The sequence below is a fragment of the Acanthochromis polyacanthus genome, chromosome 5 (genome assembly GCF_021347895.1).
Source record: "Acanthochromis polyacanthus isolate Apoly-LR-REF ecotype Palm Island chromosome 5, KAUST_Apoly_ChrSc, whole genome shotgun sequence".
Lineage (NCBI taxonomy): Eukaryota > Metazoa > Chordata > Actinopteri > Pomacentridae > Acanthochromis > Acanthochromis polyacanthus.
Genome location: NC_067117.1, coordinates 36,224,463 through 36,246,777, shown reverse-complemented (window position 1 = coordinate 36,246,777; position 22,315 = coordinate 36,224,463). Strand labels below are relative to the sequence as shown.

General features: G+C 39.2%; 1 protein-coding gene across 3 annotated transcripts in view; it reads right to left on the bottom strand.

The window, feature by feature from the left end:
- LOC110954544 (metabotropic glutamate receptor 4-like) overlaps positions 1-22,315 on the bottom strand; it is a 330,260-nt gene that overhangs the window by 288,612 nt on the left and 19,333 nt on the right. For all 3 annotated transcript variants that reach the window (XM_051948293.1, XM_051948292.1, XM_051948291.1), the window contains exon 2: positions 5,701-6,757. In XM_051948293.1, the coding sequence (XP_051804253.1) occupies positions 5,701-6,255 (555 nt within the window). In that variant the 5' untranslated portion in view covers positions 6,256-6,757. The remainder of the gene's footprint in view (positions 1-5,700; positions 6,758-22,315) is intronic.

Below are 22,315 nucleotides of genomic sequence, written 5' to 3'. Positions count from 1 at the left end.
AGCAAACTTCGCATGAGGACTTTGGGTAAATTTCTTCATCACTATGTACTGACTGGATACAATTTTCACTTTAAGCAATGTCTGATGAAAACTATTGATGTTTTTCCGCAATATTCTAATACTTTGAGATGAGCCTGTATATGTAATGAGATCGGCACTGATAGCCTTTATCTTTCAAGATGTCGTGTAATTGCATCTTTACTATGAGCGCAATGTTTTGTTGTAATGGCACAAACAAAAATTAGTCATGGCAGCAAAAGAAACACCAGTAAAAGCAAAACATTAGCAACTGCAGCCTGCGAATTTGATTTTTAAAGAATGTGAACCATTCTTCTTTACACCAAAAAAATGGGTTTTGAATCCCATTAAGCTGTTGCATGTTTGTGAAGTAAATCCAAGATATTTTGGGTCATCGTGTTAAATCATAGTATTTTAAATTGCAGATAGTGTATTTATATTTGCAAATCTGCCTGACAATGTATTATTCAACACTGTGGTTCATTATTTACATGCTTTTACTGGCTATGGTATCATCATCAAAATGGCAGCTCAAGACGATCTATAATCAACTATTCATAAAATATAGTGCTCATCTCATCCTAACCACAAAATATTATTTGTTCTGCCTTTTGTTGACAGTTTGAAACACTAAGCCCATGAGGGATCAGACCAATTAGACTGCCCAACATGAAATACAGAAATACCCCATGAGAGCAGTGTGGTAACACCGCTTGTCTGGATCAAAAAGGAGAAAAAGAATGTTCACATAGATATTGATGCTTTGTTTTTGTCTCAGAGACCTCTGCAATCACTAAATGATTTACCTTTGTTGTGAAGATTTTCTCACAATATACAGGTGCTAAACAACAGCTCAGTAGGTCAGCTTCTGTATCTCCAGGAAACGAGCCCAGACTAAGGGTAAGGGAAAGTGTCAAAATGAGTGGGATGCCAAAGGCCTGTCTGCTCTTGCATGAAAAATCATTGTCTTCTGCTTCTCTTCATCTAAATGGATCATTTCTTTGCTCTTCTCTGGACTCTTTATTACTGAAACTATCTATTCATTGAATCTGAGATTCTCTGTCCAGCCAGCACTAAACTGTAATGTCAGAACAAGGAGCCAACAAAATGCTTTCCAGTGAGCATTAAACGCTAAACACTGTGAGCTTCTTATTCCTGGGTCACCGCCTCTCTATTGTGCTACTCATGTGCACTAGAGAATGAAACAAATGAAATTTATTAAGAGTATTTTTCATTGAACAAGAGCCAAACTTTTGCTGCAGTTGAGCCAAAAAGGAAACCCCCTTTCAGGACCTCCTGCTGAGCTAAATACGTAATCAGGAGCAACAGACCCAGTGGTGTAATCTGCGTTGTAGGTGATGTGTGTCAACTTTATGAATGCATCTGCATAGCAGATGAATTATGTAATCATCTGACATAGCTTGTCTGTGATCATGCTTTATCTCTTTCCCCAAATGCTTGTCACAGCAGCTCCCACTTCTCAGCAAGCTACACTAAAATGTTCTTGAGCTGCAGCTCCTCGTCCCCATGTTACCATTACATAAGTTTGGACTAAAATATTCATCAAGCTGCTCTGGACCACATCTGTATGCAGCGGAGTGCTGAGGAAACACTTTTCTATAAACCTGCTAACTACATCAGGGTGGCTGCTGCTGCTGATGTTGGCTTTAAAGTGGTTTGCGTGCAAACGTGCTTGATTGCTTTTGTGTACGGTTGTGTTTCTTTATGTGTAGCATTTGCATACATGGAGAGTGTGTGTGTATTACAATTATGCATATAGTGTGTGTGTGTGTGTGTGTGTGTGTGTGTGTGTGTGTGTGTGTGTGTGTGTGTGTGTGGTTGTGCAAGCATACACTCGTGTCTACATGTCAAAGAGTCTGCTCATCTTCATCAGCATGCTGAGCTGGTACTTGTGTGCATGCATTGTCTTCATTTAAAGCAAACATTTATGTCTAGCTGCAGTCCTAGCAGACACAATAGCCCTTCTCTCTGCATGCTAGATCATGCAGCAAATGATGTCTCGCTGGCACGGGGTATGTTATGAGCAGGCTGTAAAGTTAAAACCTGCCGGGGCCATAAGAAGGTCCATCAGGGCCAGGAGGACCAGCTGCTGTATGGCTGACCTGAGGATCCCGAGAAAGTCAAGACCCCGCCTAAATGACTACACACCACTCTCCATTAAAGATTTACTGTTTAATCCATGTAACTGATCAGACTACTTTACGTCCTGTCAGGAACTCACTGTCGTTTTTGATTGCTGTAATGACTGTTATTCAGTTAGTGCAGATGCTGATTGATTGGTCACTGTCTTGGAAAGTGTTTGATTTTAAATAGTGCGACTCAGAAGCCCAAGCAAAGATGAACTGGACAAATCTCCCCGTGTTGACTACTCAACCACTGTCAGGCGGGAGCATCTTTCTTAACCTCCAGCTGTCTAAACGTTAAAAAAAAGCAGAAGAGGGGAATGCTAATATATACATTGAGAGTAAAGAGAGAGGAGATCAGAGAAGTCCAGATTAAATATGCAAGGACAACGCTTAGGTGCATTAATAAAGAAGGAATGAGCACTGTGCTAATGACGAAGGATGTGAGGCTTCCAAGTGAGAGTGGGATCAAGAACACGCTGCAGGAGATGCTCATTACTGTGGTCCACACCGACTTTTACCTGTATGAGTGCACATATAGGCATATTTTATGAGTGGGAGACAGAAAGAAATAAAGTTCATGTACAGGGCTTTGCATGCCCAAGTGTATTTTCCAGTGGGTGATATGGGCCACCCATACATAATGTGAAAAAAAAAGACTCACACATGCACACGATGAAATATGAAAACGGATGTACAAAACCTGAGTGAGTGTGTATTCTGTCACACCAAGTTTACTTTGATTAATGCTGGGGGCCTCGACAAGAAGGATACATCCCATGTGGTTTGTAAAACTCTGGAATCGGGGAGCTTATCAAATAATACATAGACTTCAGGCTGTTGCTGTGGAGTGTTAGATTAACCAATGCATAAATAAGCATTAAAGAAATAAATAAAAGCTTTACATCCATCTCTCCAAAATCCAGAGCTGTACCTAAATCACCTTGCTGATTTGAACCTCATATTAACTTTACAATTTTTGGTTTTCAATCTAAGTATATTTGGGTTTTAAAATGATTCAACATCACTGCCCTTTACCTGGAATTATGACTAATGCTATAGTGTTCATGGCTTCTGTCCAACTGCACTGCAGTGCAGCTGCATACAAATAGGCCGCCTCCCATAAACTACATAACGTACAACAGCCGACATCCTTTACCTCAAATCTCACATGATACAGGCTTTATCACATGTAACACAATTATCATCTGTGATATGATACAAACATATTCCCACAATCATTTGAGTAAAAGGTAGAGATCCTAATTATAGTTCATTGTCATTACACACTGCAGAACATCTCTCCTGCAATAGATGTCACAGAATTGATCTTACTGGAAGGCAGAAGATGAAGCAATGCCAGATTCTGCTCTGCTTCGGCAGTAGTCAAACATCTGGCACCTGAGCTGAGAGCATTAGCGCGGCAAGCAGGAACAATGGTGAAGAAACAGCGATCCTACCAACATGTCAATCCTTTGCCTTCCTTTCACACTGTAACTAAGGATTGCTTTCATTACTTCTCAGTCAACCACTGATTATTTAAAGGTCATTCCAGAGTTACAGAACATTTGGGCTTCAAATTTTTACAATATTCTGCTTCATATTTGTCAATAATAGGTAATAAACTATCAAAGGCTTGACTGGCTCAGCTTACACATCAACATTACAATTTGTAATATTTTTATTGTTATCATTTTATTATTGTTTAAGAGTATTGTTATTTCTTAATCCTGCTCTAATAACAGTAACAGGGTTGATTATTCATGCCAATGTTAGCTTTTTCTCAGGAGTAGAAGCTAGATATTTAGCCAGCTGTTACTGATGTAAAACAGTAAAGAAAAAAACTAAAAAGAATTTGTCTTATCCTGATAATATGCATAACAGGGTTGCATGAAGTAGAGTGAGACATTCAAGTGCTCAGGACTTTGTCACAAGAGCAAAACTGGGAGTCCAGCATATGGTACAGAAAGTGGGCTTCTTTGGGATCTTGGCTTGTGCCTCAAACCCTAATCCTCTCTTTGACCTGCGCCCACTTCCTGGTTCCCTTCTGGACTTTCTTTGGAGCAACTCTAATTGGGAAAGCCATCATCAAGATGCATATACAGAAACTATTTGTTAACTGACAATGTTATGAAAATATGAAAAATACAAGAGAGGACATAGCTTTACTCTACCCATTCTTTTGGAAAACTGTTTGATGATGTCAATTCCAGCATTCCATGTGATTCACTGTTTTCTTCTTTTTCAATGAACTAAAAAGCTTATGCTAACAGGGTTAGGTGCATGTTGTGGGACACACGTTCCATGCATAGTAATTATTTAAAAGCTTATGCTGATTTTTAAAAAAAGTTCCCACAATTACAAGAGACATCAATGAAAACATGTACATATTTACATATGTACAGCTGTATTGTGCCTGCTAAGCTGGTTGTCCTGTGTTTCTCTGTGTACACTGACACTGCTTCAAGTTCAACAGCTGATGTTTTGAAATTGCTGACATTAATGGGGAAGCCCTAAAAGAAAGCAATTGCAGTCAGTGATGTGAAAGCCCTGTGCCGTGACAGTAAACACCAGGCCTGTGTTCTTCCTGAATCAGCCGCAGGGATGCTGCTCTGAGAGCCACAGCCTACCTCTGAACCTTGCAGTTCTTTTAAGGAAGACAAGCCGCAGTGAGGTTTGGTTTACAAATTAATTTTCATTTGAGAGAAACAGGAGGACAAACTAAAGACTCAGGACTGATGCAGAGAATCTTAGATGTATTTGTTGTTTTTTAAGTCTGAATGTTGTCAAAAAATAGTCTCTTGTTTAAATTAATACAGAATTTAAATAAGTCATGAGCTCACCAGAACCAATAAATGTAATCTGAGTAATATCTGTGATAACATGTGTAATTACCCATGAAATAATTTCCAACATGTGACATTAATTTTTAAAACAAGTATTTTGTTTGTAAGTCAAAGAAAAAGGGTGTATTGTTTTGCAGTGAGCCAAGCGGTACACAGCAATCATACCTTCAGTAAAGCAGGAAGAACTATTATGCTTGCCATGGCTGGCTGGTCAGAAAATAAATATTTGTCTTTAATAATTCATCAAATGTCCAAATGTCCATGAACAGAACATATTTTTCCAATATCGTAAGCAGATGTAAACAGCAAACTGATTAAGAGAAAGGCTATGGGGTAAAAATGAAAAAAAGTAGTATCCTATTTATCACTTCTGTATTCTGACAGGCAATACCTCTCACTGCTTAGCAACCGACTCCTCCAGGGCAACAGTCAGTGATGAGATTTACCAGAGGATCTCCTCACTAAAGTTTTGAAAGTATCCATTGTGTGGCAGCAGTTCTCTATCTGTTCAATACACATTGTTCTCTTGTATTGTTCAGCAGCTCATGCATTTCAGCATTTCAGTGTTATTAATTATTCAAATAAATACTGTATACAAGCAGATCAATAAAGCAAAAACATCACAAATCACAGGTTTTTAGTATCATACAGCATTCAGAACAGCACCAAGCAAATAACTGTTGATATCTTACCTTAAACAGGCGGAGTATGTTGGCCACCATGATGGAGACAGAGCTGGAGGAGGCTCCGATGACACCCACCACCCGCTCAGGTTTGGTGATGATGGGTGCTCCCCCACCAAGACACTTGACGTCAGTGCCATCCTTCTCGATCAGAGCCTGCACGAAGGTGAGCGACTGCTCCAAGGCATGAGTGTCCCTGGAACAGGTATCGAGGATTCGTGCTCCCAGTGTGATGTTAGGCAGTAGATTATTGTCATTATTGATGCGGTCAAGGGCAAAGAGCATGGCCTCCAGTCTATGTATACCCTTCTCCTTCTTCAGCTCCCCACATGGTTTGCCATCGTGGCCTCTAGCGTGTACTGGGAAGAGCCCACCTAAGGAGATATCTCCATCAATGCGGATGGAGTTCAAATGTGTGTGTCCTGGCCCTTTGGGTTTGGCAGCCTGAGTGGCCTTGAGGGAGCTGTGGAGAAGCAGCAGCAGCAGCAGCAGCGGCAGAATCAAACTGTTTCTTTGACAGCCGGTCCGATCCGGTCTACACGCCAGGGGCTGAAACATGACCATGGCCCGAGCACACCTCCACACCGTACAACCAACCAAGCAATCAGAACACAACAAAAGCCAGGTATTATTTTATGATGGCCAGAGGGTTAATTGCAATACCTCTTCAAGCAGTTGGCACAGAAAAGGCTTCCTCTCATGTCTCTTCTGTCTCCCAGGCATTCAATTAATGTAGAATATGAGCTTGGCTCTTTCACAGGATGTAATCCTGTTCTCTTCTCCTTCACTCCCTCACTCCATCATCTGACCACAGTGGTAGGCAGCTGTTCTTGTGCCTGCTGTTATTCACAGGCTTGCCTATGGAGATCCTCCACTTGGGGCATTAGGAAGAACAAAGGTGAATGATAAGCTTTTTTTCCCCTCTGTCTATCCCTCCCTCTCTCTGTGTCTCTTTCCTCTCCACCTCAATCAGAAGTTTTTAATCTCCCCTGTTCCCCTGGGCAGGGATTTGGTATATGTCAGAGCCCTCAGGCCTGCTTAGGTCCACAGGCTTCAGAGTGAATTCCTGAAAGATGAAAAGAGAAGAGAAGTGAGACAGACCACAGAGAAAATAGAAAAAAAGGCAAAGGGATTTGTATTGGTATGAGCTTTTCAATACTGTTTTTTTTGTGCTTAACCTTTTTACTGCAGAATTATGTGGAATGAAGAGACAGTTCTGCTCCCAAACTAATTTCTTCCTCCTATACAGTCTGCCCACATCTACCATTGTGAATTCAAAAGGTTGCCATAGACTCCCAAGGCTGACAGTGCTGAGAGTCACATCCCACGTGTTTCATTTTCACCTATCAACCTAGTCAGCGGACGCACTAAGCCACTATCACAATGCTGTGACATTCTTGGACGACCACATTTTCCATTTTGTCGTCAAATTTACTTCAACCTGACAAACTGAAAAAGTACTGATTTTTTTTGCTGTTGCAGTAACACATGACTGTGCTGTCGGCACTGGCAGTAGCAGTTCTGTCTTCTGTGGTCTGTACATGAGAAATTATTATTTACATGAAAATGAATCACCATTGCTGACACATAACATACATCTTTAAAGGCTATCAAATCATTGAAAACATTAAGGGTCAAAAGGATTGAATAAGCTCCTGATAAATCTGATATATCTGTATGTCAAATGGACTATTCCATCATTACTGGCTATTTCTGCTTAGCACTGGCAGAATAAATGACATATATATTATAAAAGGGGTTCATGGGTCTCAGAATCTCTTAAGCATGTCCAAGTCTGTGCCTCACAGGGTGGAAAAGTACAACAAACGCAGGAGGGTAGAGTCTGAGAAATTAGTTTGAAACTGTAATTATGCAATTACACATGAAGAACAGCTTTCAAAGTCAGTGAGCAGATACATATCCACCTTCAGAAATCACTGCATTACACAAGCTGACTCCTGATTCAAATCAGCAGTTAACACAGCAGATAGAGGTGTTTGTACATAATACCGTAAAGGGATACTTTACACATACTGATGGCATATAGAAACAGAATAGTGAGTTGTTGCGGTCTTTTTTTCAACTCTTTATTAGAAGTTGTACCTTGCTTGATTTTTCACTACTTAGAAAGTGATTCGATGAAGATTCTTAACTGATTCAAATGTTGTAGATGAGCTCATCAGGTACACAATGCAAATAAATAAAGCTGGATTTTGAGCCTCTTGGCTTCATCCTATAATGCATGTCTGTGCACTCTGACAGTATTATTGTGCCTGATACTCAAACACAATGCGCCACACAGCCACGCTCAGGCATGCTGGCCGCCGCCGCACGCATGTTCTCTGGGCTACCTGGTTGATCCTGCCAGTAGCATATGTTTGTCTCAAAGATTATGCCATGCAAGTCTAAGTACACACGGCCGGTACAGTGAAACTGCGAATGGCTCATGAAAACAGTCTTGGTTTTTTTGTTTGTTTTTTATCTGACGGGCCAAGTAGACACACAAAATACACCACTACAAACCATAATGTATGTACACATCTACACCTGTTCACTCCTGATGTTGTAATAGGCTCTGAAGGAACAATCTCCCTGCACACAGCTGTCGAATAGGGCTGTAGACATTGGTTTTCCAGCAGAATGGGTTGAGGCCTTGGATCGGCAACAGCTGAGATTCATTGAGAGCATATTGGAAGTGACAAGGTCCTTTGAATACACCCAACTATCTCCTACTGAGTGAGAAGTAATTTTTGAGAGTTGATTCACTGCAGGTCTACTTAAACTGCTGCAGAGCAGATGACAACTGGAAAGCCAGCCTAGCGCCCATAACCAAATAGAAACCATGAAGCAGCATATCTGACATTAGAGCAAACAGTGAGATAAAGGCAGTGAGAGTTGTTGCTGTTGCTGCCAGCATAGGGCGGTATAGATAGGACAAAGGAAAATAAATGCAGCTGTAAACACTGAACAGGTAAAATAAGAAAGTATTCTGCAAGACCACAGATTTCAAGTCAGATGTCATTGAACTTCATGTTTGTATGGTGAGATGACAGCTCATATGTCTCCCTCAGATTGAAAAATGCTAGCCAATCTGCAGCAGTTTTTCATGCGCAATCAAAGGAAAACGATCTTATACCCCAGAAGATTAGATGATGTATTATCATGTTAACCAGCTTATTTTGTCTCGTTTCAGATTAATATTTTATGGCGTTTCCTCTTAGACCAGAATTTCGATAATGTTTTCAGTAATTTGAAAAATCTCACTGCATTCAGGGTGGGCTGACTATACCCTCTGAATTAATCATCTTAGGTATAAGCATCACTCAGTTGAAGCATTGAGTTTAAGACAGACCACCCTTCAGAACTTTATTCAGCATGAAACATAGTGATGTACATACTCAATTTACAAATCAGGTTCCACATTATCAGTGTTTTCAGTGTATATCTTATTTCCATAAGTCTGCTATAATACACTTTGTGTAACAGAGTTACAGTGCTGTGGCTCATATTAATTTATAAGCCTGACACATTGTAAATTTATCTCAGCTCTGGTTTTTTTTGTTTTTTTTTTGTAGCACTGCAATGACCAGAGTGGCCACAAAGAAAACAAAGTTACAACAGCAGTGGATGAGAAGACAAAATGCATATATTTACAGAACAGCCCTAAATGGCGTGCCTCGATAAACACAGACATGAGGAAAAAACAACAAAAATGGTTACCAGCTACAAAATGTCAAAGACAGCTGCAGGAATTACTGGAGATTTATATGAAGAGACCAACCTTTCCTCAGGTGCAAAAGCATATTTTGCAACAGACTGCATTCATTTCAAAAGGCCATACAATAACCTTCAGGCAAATACGTGGGTATTGTTACATGGCCTTGCAAGCCAAAGCAGCAGCTGAATCTACAGGAACTCCATAATTTTGATAGCTCAAAATCTGTTTAAAATAGTTCTGTATTCTGAACTATTTAGAAATTATTCACGTCGCACAATAACAATGCTTCTTTTTGGCAACTTCATTGCAAAACATCCAATTTAGTGAGTGTTTCTGATTCAACTAATACCAAATAAAATAATCAATGTCTGCAATTAGCAAAGGAAAATATGGTGTGGGAATGTTTGACATTAAATCAAATCTAGTTTTGCAATTTGCAAGCAATGTAGATAATCAGGGACAGTATATTGATGTTTGAAGGAAGCTTAGAGAAAGAACACATCATATTGGCGGAAATATGGGAAAACGAGACAACCACAGTTTTGCAGGTATATGCCATTGGGGAAATGACTTTTACACTTGTCCTCTGGTAAAGATTGTTGTGAGAGACTTATTCCAAAAGGAGAGTCCTCCTCATTGAAGCTCCTTCTCTCATAAAGGTGAAGCATGAAATATGCTAATGGATGAATGGCACATTTCTGTAGCTTGTGCCATCATTCACATTCTCACCCTCTTTCCTGTCAGGCTCCTGAAGCAGTGAGAATAATTTTCTCTGACAGCTAATGCTTTTAAGACTGTTTTTTTAGTTCATCATATCCTTGGCTGTTTGATAGATTTCCCTGTTCACTACTGCAGTAAAGACATCAACCACAAACACGTTTTCAGGCATCATTAATTTATTTCCTCCATGTCAGCAAAACACGTTAAACAAGACATCAGAAACTCTAGCAGGTTAAACTGAGCAAACCCTTTTAAGGCCTGATTGTCTCTGAAGGAGATATACATGTTTCAAGCAACATTAAAATTAAAACCAAAAATTCAACAAACTCTGTAGCTTGTGTTTTAGCTGTAATCTCTTCATTCAAAAACAATACCTGTTGTAGTAGATGTGTATTTGAGATCCACTTTCTCACCCGACAAATACTGAAGCCGTTGGTGAAGATGAAACTCACAAAAATTTTCAAATTCTAGACTCTGGTTGCTAAGAGTGACAATAGTACAAACCGAATCTATTTTCCCTGAAAGATAGGTGTTTCTTCCACTCTCTCCAATCTGTCTGCCCTTACAATTCTACTTCACCCAGAAAAAAAAGCACAAGGAGTGTCTCAGTGATGCTGCAAACCTGCTCTTCACCATCCAAGTCTTTCAATTTTTTCTTATTACTTCATATTAAAAATATCCCCATACCAGAAGTTTAGTAGCAGGTAACAATACCGCAGAATTGGTTTTCAAGACCAAATACAAGCACAACACAATCTATCAAAATAATGTATTTCAAAACAAACCATTCTATTGAATGAAAACCCGCTCCACACACAGATGCATACAAAGCGTTATATTTAGACGGACTGAACAAAATGAGAACGGTTATGAGAAGCATCCTACTCTAGTTATGAGCTATAACTAAAAGAAGTGCAACAGCCATACTCAGAGCAAGTCAGGTATGGGATTATATTTAAATTTTTTAACTGTTAAACATAAAAATAAATAATTACAAAAATCAGGCAGTAAAGGTGCTAGAAAAAATACACTGAGAACAGTTGAATATTGCAATTTTCTAAAACAGTCAAAACAGTGCAAATATTAAATATCCTACAAATAAGCACATGTATCTGCTGACTGTTGTCAAATGTTGCAAAAGAATGAATTACCATATGTAAAAATACAGATTTTGATAAGGACACTATGTATGGTTTTCATGTAAATGAAAACGTTTTTTTTTTTTTTTTTACAATTTGAAAAAGACCAGTCCGAAGAATGTAGATTCTGGATTTTTTTTCTGTATAAAGGATATTTTGGCATAAAACACTGAGTCAAACACTTAATGTAGATATTAAGGATGCAAATTTTAAACAACTTTCTCAGCCAGTAGTTGGCAGCATGATCAATAGATAATCAGTGAAACACTAACATGATAAAACTACAGCAGGCATTATATGGATTTATTTTTCTTTAAATACGGACCAGTACATTTTGCAGCAAAGATGACTTGGTTGGATTAGACACTCAGCAGCATGTATACCATCCTAATAGACTCCAGCTTGTCTTTATTACATTAACTTGCATGAGCTTGGAGGTCATTACCCACCGCAGAAGTCTTTGTCATGGTGGCCTGCTTCTAGCTAAATTCTCTTTGCTTGCCAACATGAACTGACTTTAATCATTGCCTCCTCTGGTTGCTACAGTAACTAAAAAAGCAATCAGAGAGCACAGTACTCCCCCAAGGTTGTATATTTCCACATATGGCATTGTCAGAAATGCAGCATTTTTTAAGAAATGCAGCATTTGTTTATTAGTTCTTGATGATCAGAATCACAGCAACATAGAATGTGTCCATTTAATATAGATGTAGCCAAAAATAAATGACCTTGTGCTGACCACAGTCGTGTGTTATGCATATGTACGTTATATACGGACATTGAATCACATGGCCAAAATATGTAGTGGGCTGAAGTCTATCCCAGCTGACTCGAGCAAAGGCAGGAGACAGGTCGCCAGTCTGTCACAAGGCTACATATACAGACAAACAATCACACTCACATTCACACCTACGGGCAATTTAGAGTAATTAACTTCAGCATATTTTTGGACTGTGGAAGGAAGCCGGAGTGCCTGGAGAAAACCCACGCATGCACAGGGAGAACATGCAAACTCCATGCAGAAAGATCCCAGGAAAGCCGAACCAGGGATCTTCTTGCTTCAAGGCGAGTGTGCTATCCACTACTCCACTATGCAGCCCCTATGCAAAATGAACATTTTAAATACAAGCAAGGGTACATAAATGTACATTTACTTTTATCAGATTATACAGACCCCACTTCATCTTCTGAGACTTAAGCAGCTGCTGGATGGCCAAGCCAGCAAGGGAAACTTTTAGAGATGCTGTAGCTCTACTCTCACAGATGGGCAGGAGGAGTTCTCTAATTGACACTCCAGCATGTTGATGCTGCACAGCAGATCAATAGGAAGGTAGAAGTAGGCTGCCCTGAGGAAAATGAATGGAGAGAGCAGGGCTTAGCTGCACACAAGCACTGGAGAGGTTTGAAGAAGCTGCCATAATGTTTCAAATGAAAGAAAAAAAAGACTGAAATGAAACTTAAAAGGATGCATCGACAGTGTGGATCTAACTTGCGGGTGGTCTGGGGATTAGACTTATTTTTTGAGCAGCAAAATTTGAAAAACTGCAACACAATTAGTGCAGTACACTAAAGAGAGCAAGCCATCTGTCACTGAGCTACTTTTAAGCAGCTCAACCCAGTAATTCCAACCTCAATGATTCCGTCACTCTTCGAACAGAAAACATTCATTATTTACTTTTACTAGACGTACTTTATGTACTTTTGTATATCATATTACGCAGTCAGTTCTTCCAACAGATAATCATATTAGGCACAGACCAAGCCATAAATGTTTTGTAACATGATTTTCAGGAAAGGAATTCATCAAAAAGTACGAGCATTTTTCTCTGCTGAAGTATGTGCATAATTCTGACAATGTAAATCTGCAGGCCTTCATATGCCTCTATGCAACACTACAGCAAAACGTCCTGTTGAAAAGATTTTTTTTTGCCAGCTGTCAGATTATGCATTTGAGAAAACGAGCAATCTTGAAACCCATTTGTGTCATACTTCACAACAGAGAGAAGTCTCCTCTCACTCAGATCTGTGCAGCCTGGATGTAGGGTTTCTTCTGTCTTCTTTCTAAGCTGCATGCAAGATGCTTCACCCTCAGCCAAGCCAGATGAATGACAGCTAAAATTTGCAATGCAACTGTGGTTTGTTTAATTTAAAAAAAACAAAAAAAACATGTTTGGTTTAACTTACCAACACATTAATTCAATTTTATAAGCGGCATTCACAAGACTGGGCCAGGTATAAATGTCACTGAAGAGTGAAGATACAACTAATCAGAATCAATTTCCACAGTAATTATTTATGCAACTTTAACTCAGCACGATAATGCTTTAGTCCTGAGAAAAATTAGCAGGAAATGTTTATTTTGCAACAATAATCGGGGTATCAGTACCAATTTTACCAAATTTCCACGGTGCGCTCCTTGGAAGACTTTAATTTCTGACTTTTAATTAGAGATAGTCTGAGTACGGAAACTCAATAAAGAAGACTGCTTATTATTTCTAGATTCTGCAATTAAAACCCAATTCACCATGTGAGAGATTTTCTAATTGCTTATTGTGTTAATATGTCTGAGATGCAATTTTATTTTGGTATTTGTTTGTGTGTATGCTGCATGTTGGATAGCATCAGAAAACCTCATCAGTCACAGTTTTCCAACACTGGATGACGTGTCAGTATAGACTATTTGCTGTAATTTCTAACTGGCAATCTAACATTCGCACCCACTTCAAGCTGTGATCTGTGGTGAGAGAAGAGCAATGAAAACCAAGGCAATACTTCAACCCCATTCAGACGGGATTATTTCTCAACGGGAAGTGGGTTGATTTCAATATTACCTGCCTCTGGTCAGTAAATCATTATGAAGCGCATATGTGAATAATTTTTCACCTCCTCCCCAAGTAATTACATCAAAAAAATGCCTAGTGTTTTCCAGAACGCTCTCTAGTCCTACTGTAATTTAAATTCCATCCACTGCAACACCCTGGTATTTAGAAGTGAAACTCTGGGCTTTCTACTTCATTCTATCAACATAAATTCTGTGTGAAAATAGAGAAGTTGAAGATGTTTTAACAAATGCATAGTTCAATTTGGGAACTAAAGTAACAGAGGAAAGAAATGAAAGCTGTCAGAGATGCTGCACTTTTTAAGGACATGACTAAGTTGTAGTCACAGCTAAAGGCAGCTGCTTTTCTCTTTGGAGCTCAGTTTTTAGAATATATTTGCTAATAACAAAAACTAGTGCCATTTCAAGAGTCAGTATTACAAGCTGCTGTTTGGGGGCTGCACAGTGGTTTGGTGGTTTGCACTTTCACCTTTCAGCTAGAAGATCCCTGGTTTGCATCTTTCTGCATGGAGTTTGCATGTTCTTCCTCTGCATATGTGGGTTTTCTCCGGGTTCTCTCGCTTCCTCCCACAATCCAAAAACATGCTGAAGTTAATTGGTAACTCTAAATTGTCCATCGGTGCAAATCTGAGCGTGATTGTTGTGATTGTTTGTCTGTATATGTAGCCCTGTGATAGACTGGTGACCTGTCCAGGGCGTCCTCTGTCCTCGTCCTAAGTCAGCTGGAATAAACTCCAGCTCCCCTACAATCCTAATGGAGATCAAGTGGTGTATAGATAATGCATAGATGGGTAGTTCTTGGGCTGCAGTGTCATAGTGGTTACCACTTTCGCCTTGCAGTGAATAGATCACTGGTTTGCATCCAGCTTTCACAGGATCTTTCGGGATGGAGTTTGCATGTTCTCCCTGTGCATGCGTGGGTTTTCTCCGGGTACTCCGGCTTCCTCCCACAGTCCAAAAATATGCTGAGGTTAATTGATCACTCTAAATTACCCGTAGGTGTGAATGCGAGAGTGATTGTTTTTCTGTATATGTAGCCCTGCAACAGACTGGCGACCTGTCCAGGGTGTCCTCTGCCTTCACCCATGTCAGCTGGGATAGGCTCCAGGGCCCCTGCGACCCTAGTGACGATTAAGCGGTGTATAGATAATGGACGGATGGATGGATAGTTCCTGTTGGCAAACATCATACGAAATGTAGCCATGGATGTGCAGACATTTATCGCTGCAGAAGAAAATGTTAATATATGATGGGTCTGTAGTACCGTTCTAAGAGGATTTAGGCCTATGATCAGTTATTCATGTTTATTTGCTTGTTTTGGTTTATCCTGCTGAATCTCCATGTCTATTACAGGTCACATCCAGCAATGTAAAAATTTAAAATCCAGCCTGGAACTATGATTTAAATTACCAGATCCACAGGGAATACTTTATCCTCCCATGTCTGCTTCTAATGTTAATCCCATCCAAATGGTGCTTAACTGGAGAGATCGCTTGAAATGATATGCCGTTATTCCCATTTGTAAACAATATGGAGAAGATGAAGATGGCTGGAGCAGGATAATTTATGGCGTTTTGATAAAATATTAAATAAAAATTGACATTGTTTTGATTAAGAAGTTAATCAACAAATTGAGTAGGAGTGGGAGGAAGAAATAAGTCCACTAAGGAAAAGAAAGGTGTTACATGTAATGCACTCATCAAAAAAGAAGAAACAAACAAGTTAACATCTGTATTCATTAAAACTGATGGGATTACGTCCAGTATGATGTATAGATTCCGTTGGATTCTGCACATCACTGCCAGTGGGGTCTAATGGGAAAAGCTTTTTACAGAAATGAAAATCATTGAAATGATCCCAATTTTTTTCTCTTGTCATCCGATGTGTTTTGTCACTGTTAGCTAAAGAAAGAGATGGGAGCTGGAAGCTGGAATATTCTAACTCTGGGGGTGCATTAATTACAGAAACAGCAAAATGCAGTTGACAGCTATGATTTATTTAGAACCCTGAGATACGTGGTAAATCTTGCTAAGACATATTATTATGCAATAGCTGACTGTGGCCCGTTTGATTTCCCTTCACTGAGAACCCTGAGGAAACAGGAGTGTAATTTATCTCTGGAAATATCAACTTTATGACAACCACACCAGAGAGCCACTCCATTTCTGTGCCAGCTACAGAAATTTTAGGACACGCAAACAAGGCTTATTAACACGAGACCAGAGCTGTGCTTCTTTCCCAAACATGGCAAATGTAATGTGTTGTTTAGAAGCTACTGTAAGTCATTTGGAAGACAAGGTTGAGAACAGAAGAAATGGGCCGTCTCTAGATTTGTTGTTTACTTGCACTGGATGCTTTTTGGTGCGGTCTAATGGAGGGCTAAGATCACTGAGCTGTATTGAGCAGGAGATAAATGGACTGAAATGTGAGAACAGGCCTCGATTTTCCTGCCCTGGAAGAGCGGAGAAAGAAATCTCATGCTGCTTAAAAAGGATGAAGATACTATGAGGGAGAAACCATCGGGGAGTCAGAAGAGCATATTAAAAATTGTTGACTTCCCATTTGCTGAATGACTGACTGATTCAATGACTATCATCTTGCTATAACAATGAAATACAAACCCCCACAATCCTCAGTTCCCACCCTTCATCGTTACAGACTCTCATCCTTTATTCACAGCCTCCTGTACACTTCTTTAGGCTCTCTTCCTTTTGGGAAAAAAAGTGCAAACTCTGCTTGGTATTCAGCACTGTGAGCACGTTTTCCTCCCTATAAAGCTTTCAATTCCTACCCATCATCACACGAACACCTCTGGGCCCTGGATTGAATATGATTCAGAGGGCAGGGTTGAATCTTGAATCTTGAATCTACAGGTTAAAATATATCCAAACTTCTTGGTCTCTCAAAGCCTCTGGCACTGAAGGCTGCTCCGTCACTCAGTGTGAGAGCCTGGTTAATGGCCCAGTGAAAAAGAGCAGGAGGTGAACCATCTCCAGCCTCCTGTTGACTCTAAGCGCTGCTTGGTAATGATGCCTAGCACTTCATCTTGAGGGTCAAATAAGCTCTTTTTTTAACCTTGTATTTTATAATACAAAACTATCACAGCTTAGTACTCACAGAGCCTGAATATGAAGACGAACTGCATCACAAGCCATCACTGTCTAGTGTGTCCTAGAAAATGTCTGTGAGTAAAGGGTGGTTGGAGGGGGTCACAGTCAATACAGAAGGCTGCTACTTCTCAGACACATTGATTGATTTACTGTATCTTGAGCTAGACCTGCCTGCCTGTCAGGATTAAGGAATTATGTCTTATCAAACCCTGGGCTTCTGACAGACCTATTTCCAACAGAATCACTTGAAGCAGCAACATATGGAAAACTGGGGCATAACAAAAAGAACAAGTGCTTTTGGAAGTATAGACTGAGATTGTTAGATTTTTCATGATAATAGGAACAAAGTGATGAACAGTCACACAAACACCCAGAGTGCGACTGGCAGCTCCAGTTGAGGTCATCTGGCCTCCAGTTTGATTATTGCATGTGAATCCCAGCAAGTTTCTTTACATAAATTGTTGGAGAGAGAAAAAATCTATGAAAAAGAGAAGTCATTTAAGGACAGAGCCATCACCTGCATCACCTCGAAAAAACTGCACAATCACTTTTAATCTACTGCAGCTAATACAAAATGCATAAGGCCCAGAACTTCAGGGAGTAAATCCTGAATCTGATGGCCTCTCTTCCAAATACAACTTCATAATCTCCAACACATGCGGACTAAGGAACTTTTCTGTTTCACTGCATCTGAGAGGAGATAGAGAACTGCCTGATTATGTGAAAACTCAAGTGTCTGCACCTCATACTTAATGGGAAGGTTTGCACACCAGCAAAAAAGCACTGGGAGACAACCAGGGATGAGGTAACAAACAGCCCCATCTATTCCCAAAGTTAACAACAAGGCAGCTTCTAGGCTGTCATTTCTGCAGCACAGCACAAAATACGCTGAAATGTTAGGAAAATTGCAAAACCAAAATAAATAAAAAAAACAGCAACTTTAGTCCAACCTTCACAACCTTGGCCAATTAATTTTCATGTAATTGCCTGCTGAGGCTATCCCTGAGTCCTTCACTACAACCAGGAGGCGTCCAATTAACTTCTTTCATAAAACTGTTTCAAGGAGTGTTATGTGGTGCCAGAATAATAATGTAGATTAATGTCCACTAATAATTCAAATATCATCCAGATTGGAGACTTAGAAGCTAGACAATATTGTGTATTGTATCCAAATAAAGTTTAATAGTAGTTGTGACATCTAGTCAATTTTTAATTCTAAATTTCTGCAAATTGCACAAAAATCTCCTTTTTTCCATTTTTGTTACTTGTCTGCAACATTTAGCTAATTGTTTTCTGAATTTGGTCCAGAAATCAGTTTGAAAATGTCAATTTGGCATTTGACCAATAGGAACCTGCATCTTATTTTGATTTTCTGACACCCCATAGATCAAATGAAAACAATTAGCTGCTTAGTTTGTGATAAAATAATTTCAGCCCTAATTAGTATTCAAACAATACAACAAATCAGATCATGTTCAAGAGCTTTACATGCAAATCAGAAAATGTCAGTGCATGCAGGCTATCAAACGCTTGACATGCATGGTATTGCTCCATTGCTGTCCTTATCTATGCCTGGCACACATCGTGTTGCATACATTCCCTATACAATAAATCAAACTTAATTGCAGCTTCAGAGCAAAGCCATTACATGGAACAGCATAGATTAGATTAATGTTCAACAAAAAGAAAAACTACTCAAATATCATATGAAATGGAGACTTGCAAGTTACGCAGTATGTCTTAACAGAATAAAGTTCAATTGTAGCTGTGACATCAACTCATTTATTCATCATTTTAGTAAACTGCTCTGAAATATTTTTTTCTCAATTTTTCTTTGTCCTCTACAACATGGATTCTAATTATTTTTTAAATCTTGGAAAAAGTAGTTTGAAAATGTCAGTTTGGCCTCGGCGACACTGTGACTTGCATCTTTTTTGTGTTTTTCAACTCTAATTAGTATTGAAACAATACAGCAAATCAGATCATGTCAAGAGCTGACATGCAAATCAAAAAATATTACTGCATGCAGCTCTGTCAAATACTTGACACATGCACAAGAGTGTTCCATTCATTCAGTATTTCCCTATGCATTAAAGAAAATTTAATATCATTTATACAGAGCAGCTTTAAAGCCAAGTGAGGACAAAACACTATGAAGGATCATACAGTGAACACTAATTTATTCAAGCTGGGACTGCAGCAGCTACTGTCAGCACACCTAACTGTACCAAATCCAACCGAACAAGGGAACCTCTAGGAACAATCCAGGCTATAGATGGCACAACATTCTACCATCAGTAAATTAAGCAAACAAACCACACGACGGATGTGGTGTAGGTTTCACTCATCAACTATTTTATAGAAGACTATGTCCTTGAACATGTTTGACAGAGATCATTTATCATAATAACAGAATATAATTTCCTACTGACTGCACATCTGTTCTTCTAATAGAGAGGAGAGTTTCTATCATACTTAGTCATTTGAGGGAGTAAATCTTCAGCTAACAAAGTCAGCAAACCACCTGTCGATGCTTACATTAAGTCAAACTCAATCACCAATTATGAAATTTACTATTATTAGTAGAATTTATGTTTAACTGTTGCTAACCTTCTGTTTGGTTAACTGTAAGTCCTGGCTGCTTATAGTTCTATGGATGCGATTAATGTCAAAACTGTGTGTTTTAATTCAAATGTGCCCCCGGTTTCTTTTGGCACTACGGGGTTACTTTTTTTAATAGACATGACTGGCAGTAGCCACATGTTGCATCGAGAGTGTACACAGAAATCAATGAAAGCCAATGAAAAATTGTCAAAGCATTGTTTTTTTAAACAAATAACATAGAACAATGCTTTATTAATACGATAACAAAATTGCTCTTATATAAAAATCCTGCGTTTTACACTACAAAACTGAACAAAGGTGACTCTAAGGTCAAGAATCTGTCATCAGTTTACAGCTCAAAAACTGCAGATTTGCCATGATTTTACTAACTACAACAATAAAAATAAGATTTTTAGCTTCTTGTCTTGGTCACAAAACATAAGTATTTGCAAGCTACAATGATAATTTGTGTTCAGCTTTATTGTTTGATGGGGTTTTTTTCTCAAGCCAGTTCTCGGACATGTTAAGAATTCAGGTGACCATCAGCATAACTATTTGTGAATGCACATTACTCTGTATCACCTGAAAGTAGATTAAAGACCCTTTTGGTTTGCTGATTTAACCCATAAAACTTCATTTCTGTGTATTAAAGTTGCTCAAATTTTTTGACAACTAAAAGCAAAATTCTTGATTAATTGTTGCTTAGCAAAATTCTGAGATTTTGTACCAAAGTGCAACACATATTTTTACATTAGGAACAAGAAAAGCAATCAGAGAGCACAGTACTCCACCAAGGCCGTTCATTCCCCCATATGGCATTGTCAGAAATGTAGCATTTCTTCTTTAGAAATGCAGCATTTGTGTAATAGTTGATGATGATCAGAAATCACAGCAACATAGAATGTGTCCATTTAATATAGATGTACCCACAAACAAAATGTCCTTGCGCTGAGCACAGGCGTGTGTCATGTATGTGTACATTATGTATGGATACCGAATTGTGTGCAATAAATATGTAGCGGGCGACGGGAATTGATGGGAAACACCCCCGACAGTTTTATCAACTGTTCCTTGTATCATTTCCAACAGATAAATCCTGATAAGTCTGTAGTGGTCAATTTGTAGTAGGATTGCAGTCGTGATCATCAGCAGGCAGCTGATGTAGTGTTCACTTGTTGTCATAGTTACAGTGACACCGTGCTGCTATCTCGCAATGATACAGAAATCTTTTACAAATTTGTGTATCCAGAGTGTAAGCTGCATCAGTGCCAAAATCTCATCAGATAGTACTTGTGTCATTTCTGACCTTCCCTGAAAATTTCATCCAAATCCATTAATCTGTTTTTGAGTAATGTTGTGCACAGTCAGATTTACCAACAAGTCCTCAAATTCATACGACCACATCGGTCGTATGTAACGTGCACCGGAATGCGACCCATGAGAGCGTATTTACGTTAGCGCCCCTACGGGGAAAAGGAACGCATTACGGGATTTAATTCGAGAAACGGTTTTTCCCTCGCAAAATGGCTTTTTCTTCACTTTCCCATCACAGGTTTAGGGTTATGGTTATGGTTAGGGATAGGGATAGGGATAGTGTTAGATAAATGTTTGTTCATGGTGACGTTTCACCTGCGACACTGGAGTGTCGATATTTACTCAACCGCCAGAGGTCGCATAGTCAAAACGTAACACGCGGTCGGAATACGGGCGTGTACAGATGACCTATGTGGTCGTTTTTCATTTGAGGACAGGCTGGATTTACAGAAGAACAAACATATGCCAGTTGTCACATTACTCCACCATGTTCCTTGGCAGAGTAATAATTGTGCAGAGACTCAGTAGCAGATGGCTACTGTACATTATGTAACTGCAATGTCTCCAGTTCAATGAAGGGACTATTATTTATTTCTAATTAAGGCTAAAAAAAAATAAAAGAATTAAAATTTTCACTGGTAACCTTAAATCCTGTTAACTAGAGATTAATGACATCTCAGTCAACCTTGATGATCAGCCTCCCCTTTTGTTTACAGGTACATTTATATATTGTGTCTTTTGGTACGCGCCACAAGATTATAGCTAAACAAAAAGACAAAAGGACATGTAAACGTCCCTATCATCTATTCTCTGTCAGACCAGAATTCCTCACCACAATCACAATGATGCAACCATCATCCGCTTCTGACTGTCTACTGACCAGTGCTTCATCCCTTTGCAATCCTGTAATTTCTAAATCCAATACCATATTTTATATGCACTGACTACAGAGAAAATGTTGATGTTTTTGTGTGCAGGATGGCTGATGTTAAGCATGTATCGATCCAGCGCCTGCAGGAACTTCATGTTATCATGCATATAGGAAATCTTATTATGCATAACTGATTAAATTATACAGTTGGCACATGTGTATGAACACCTGTTCTCTAACCTACAAATGCACCTTTCAGGAACTTCTCTGGCACTTCTCTGGCATGGTTCGGGCAAATGAGTGTGGATT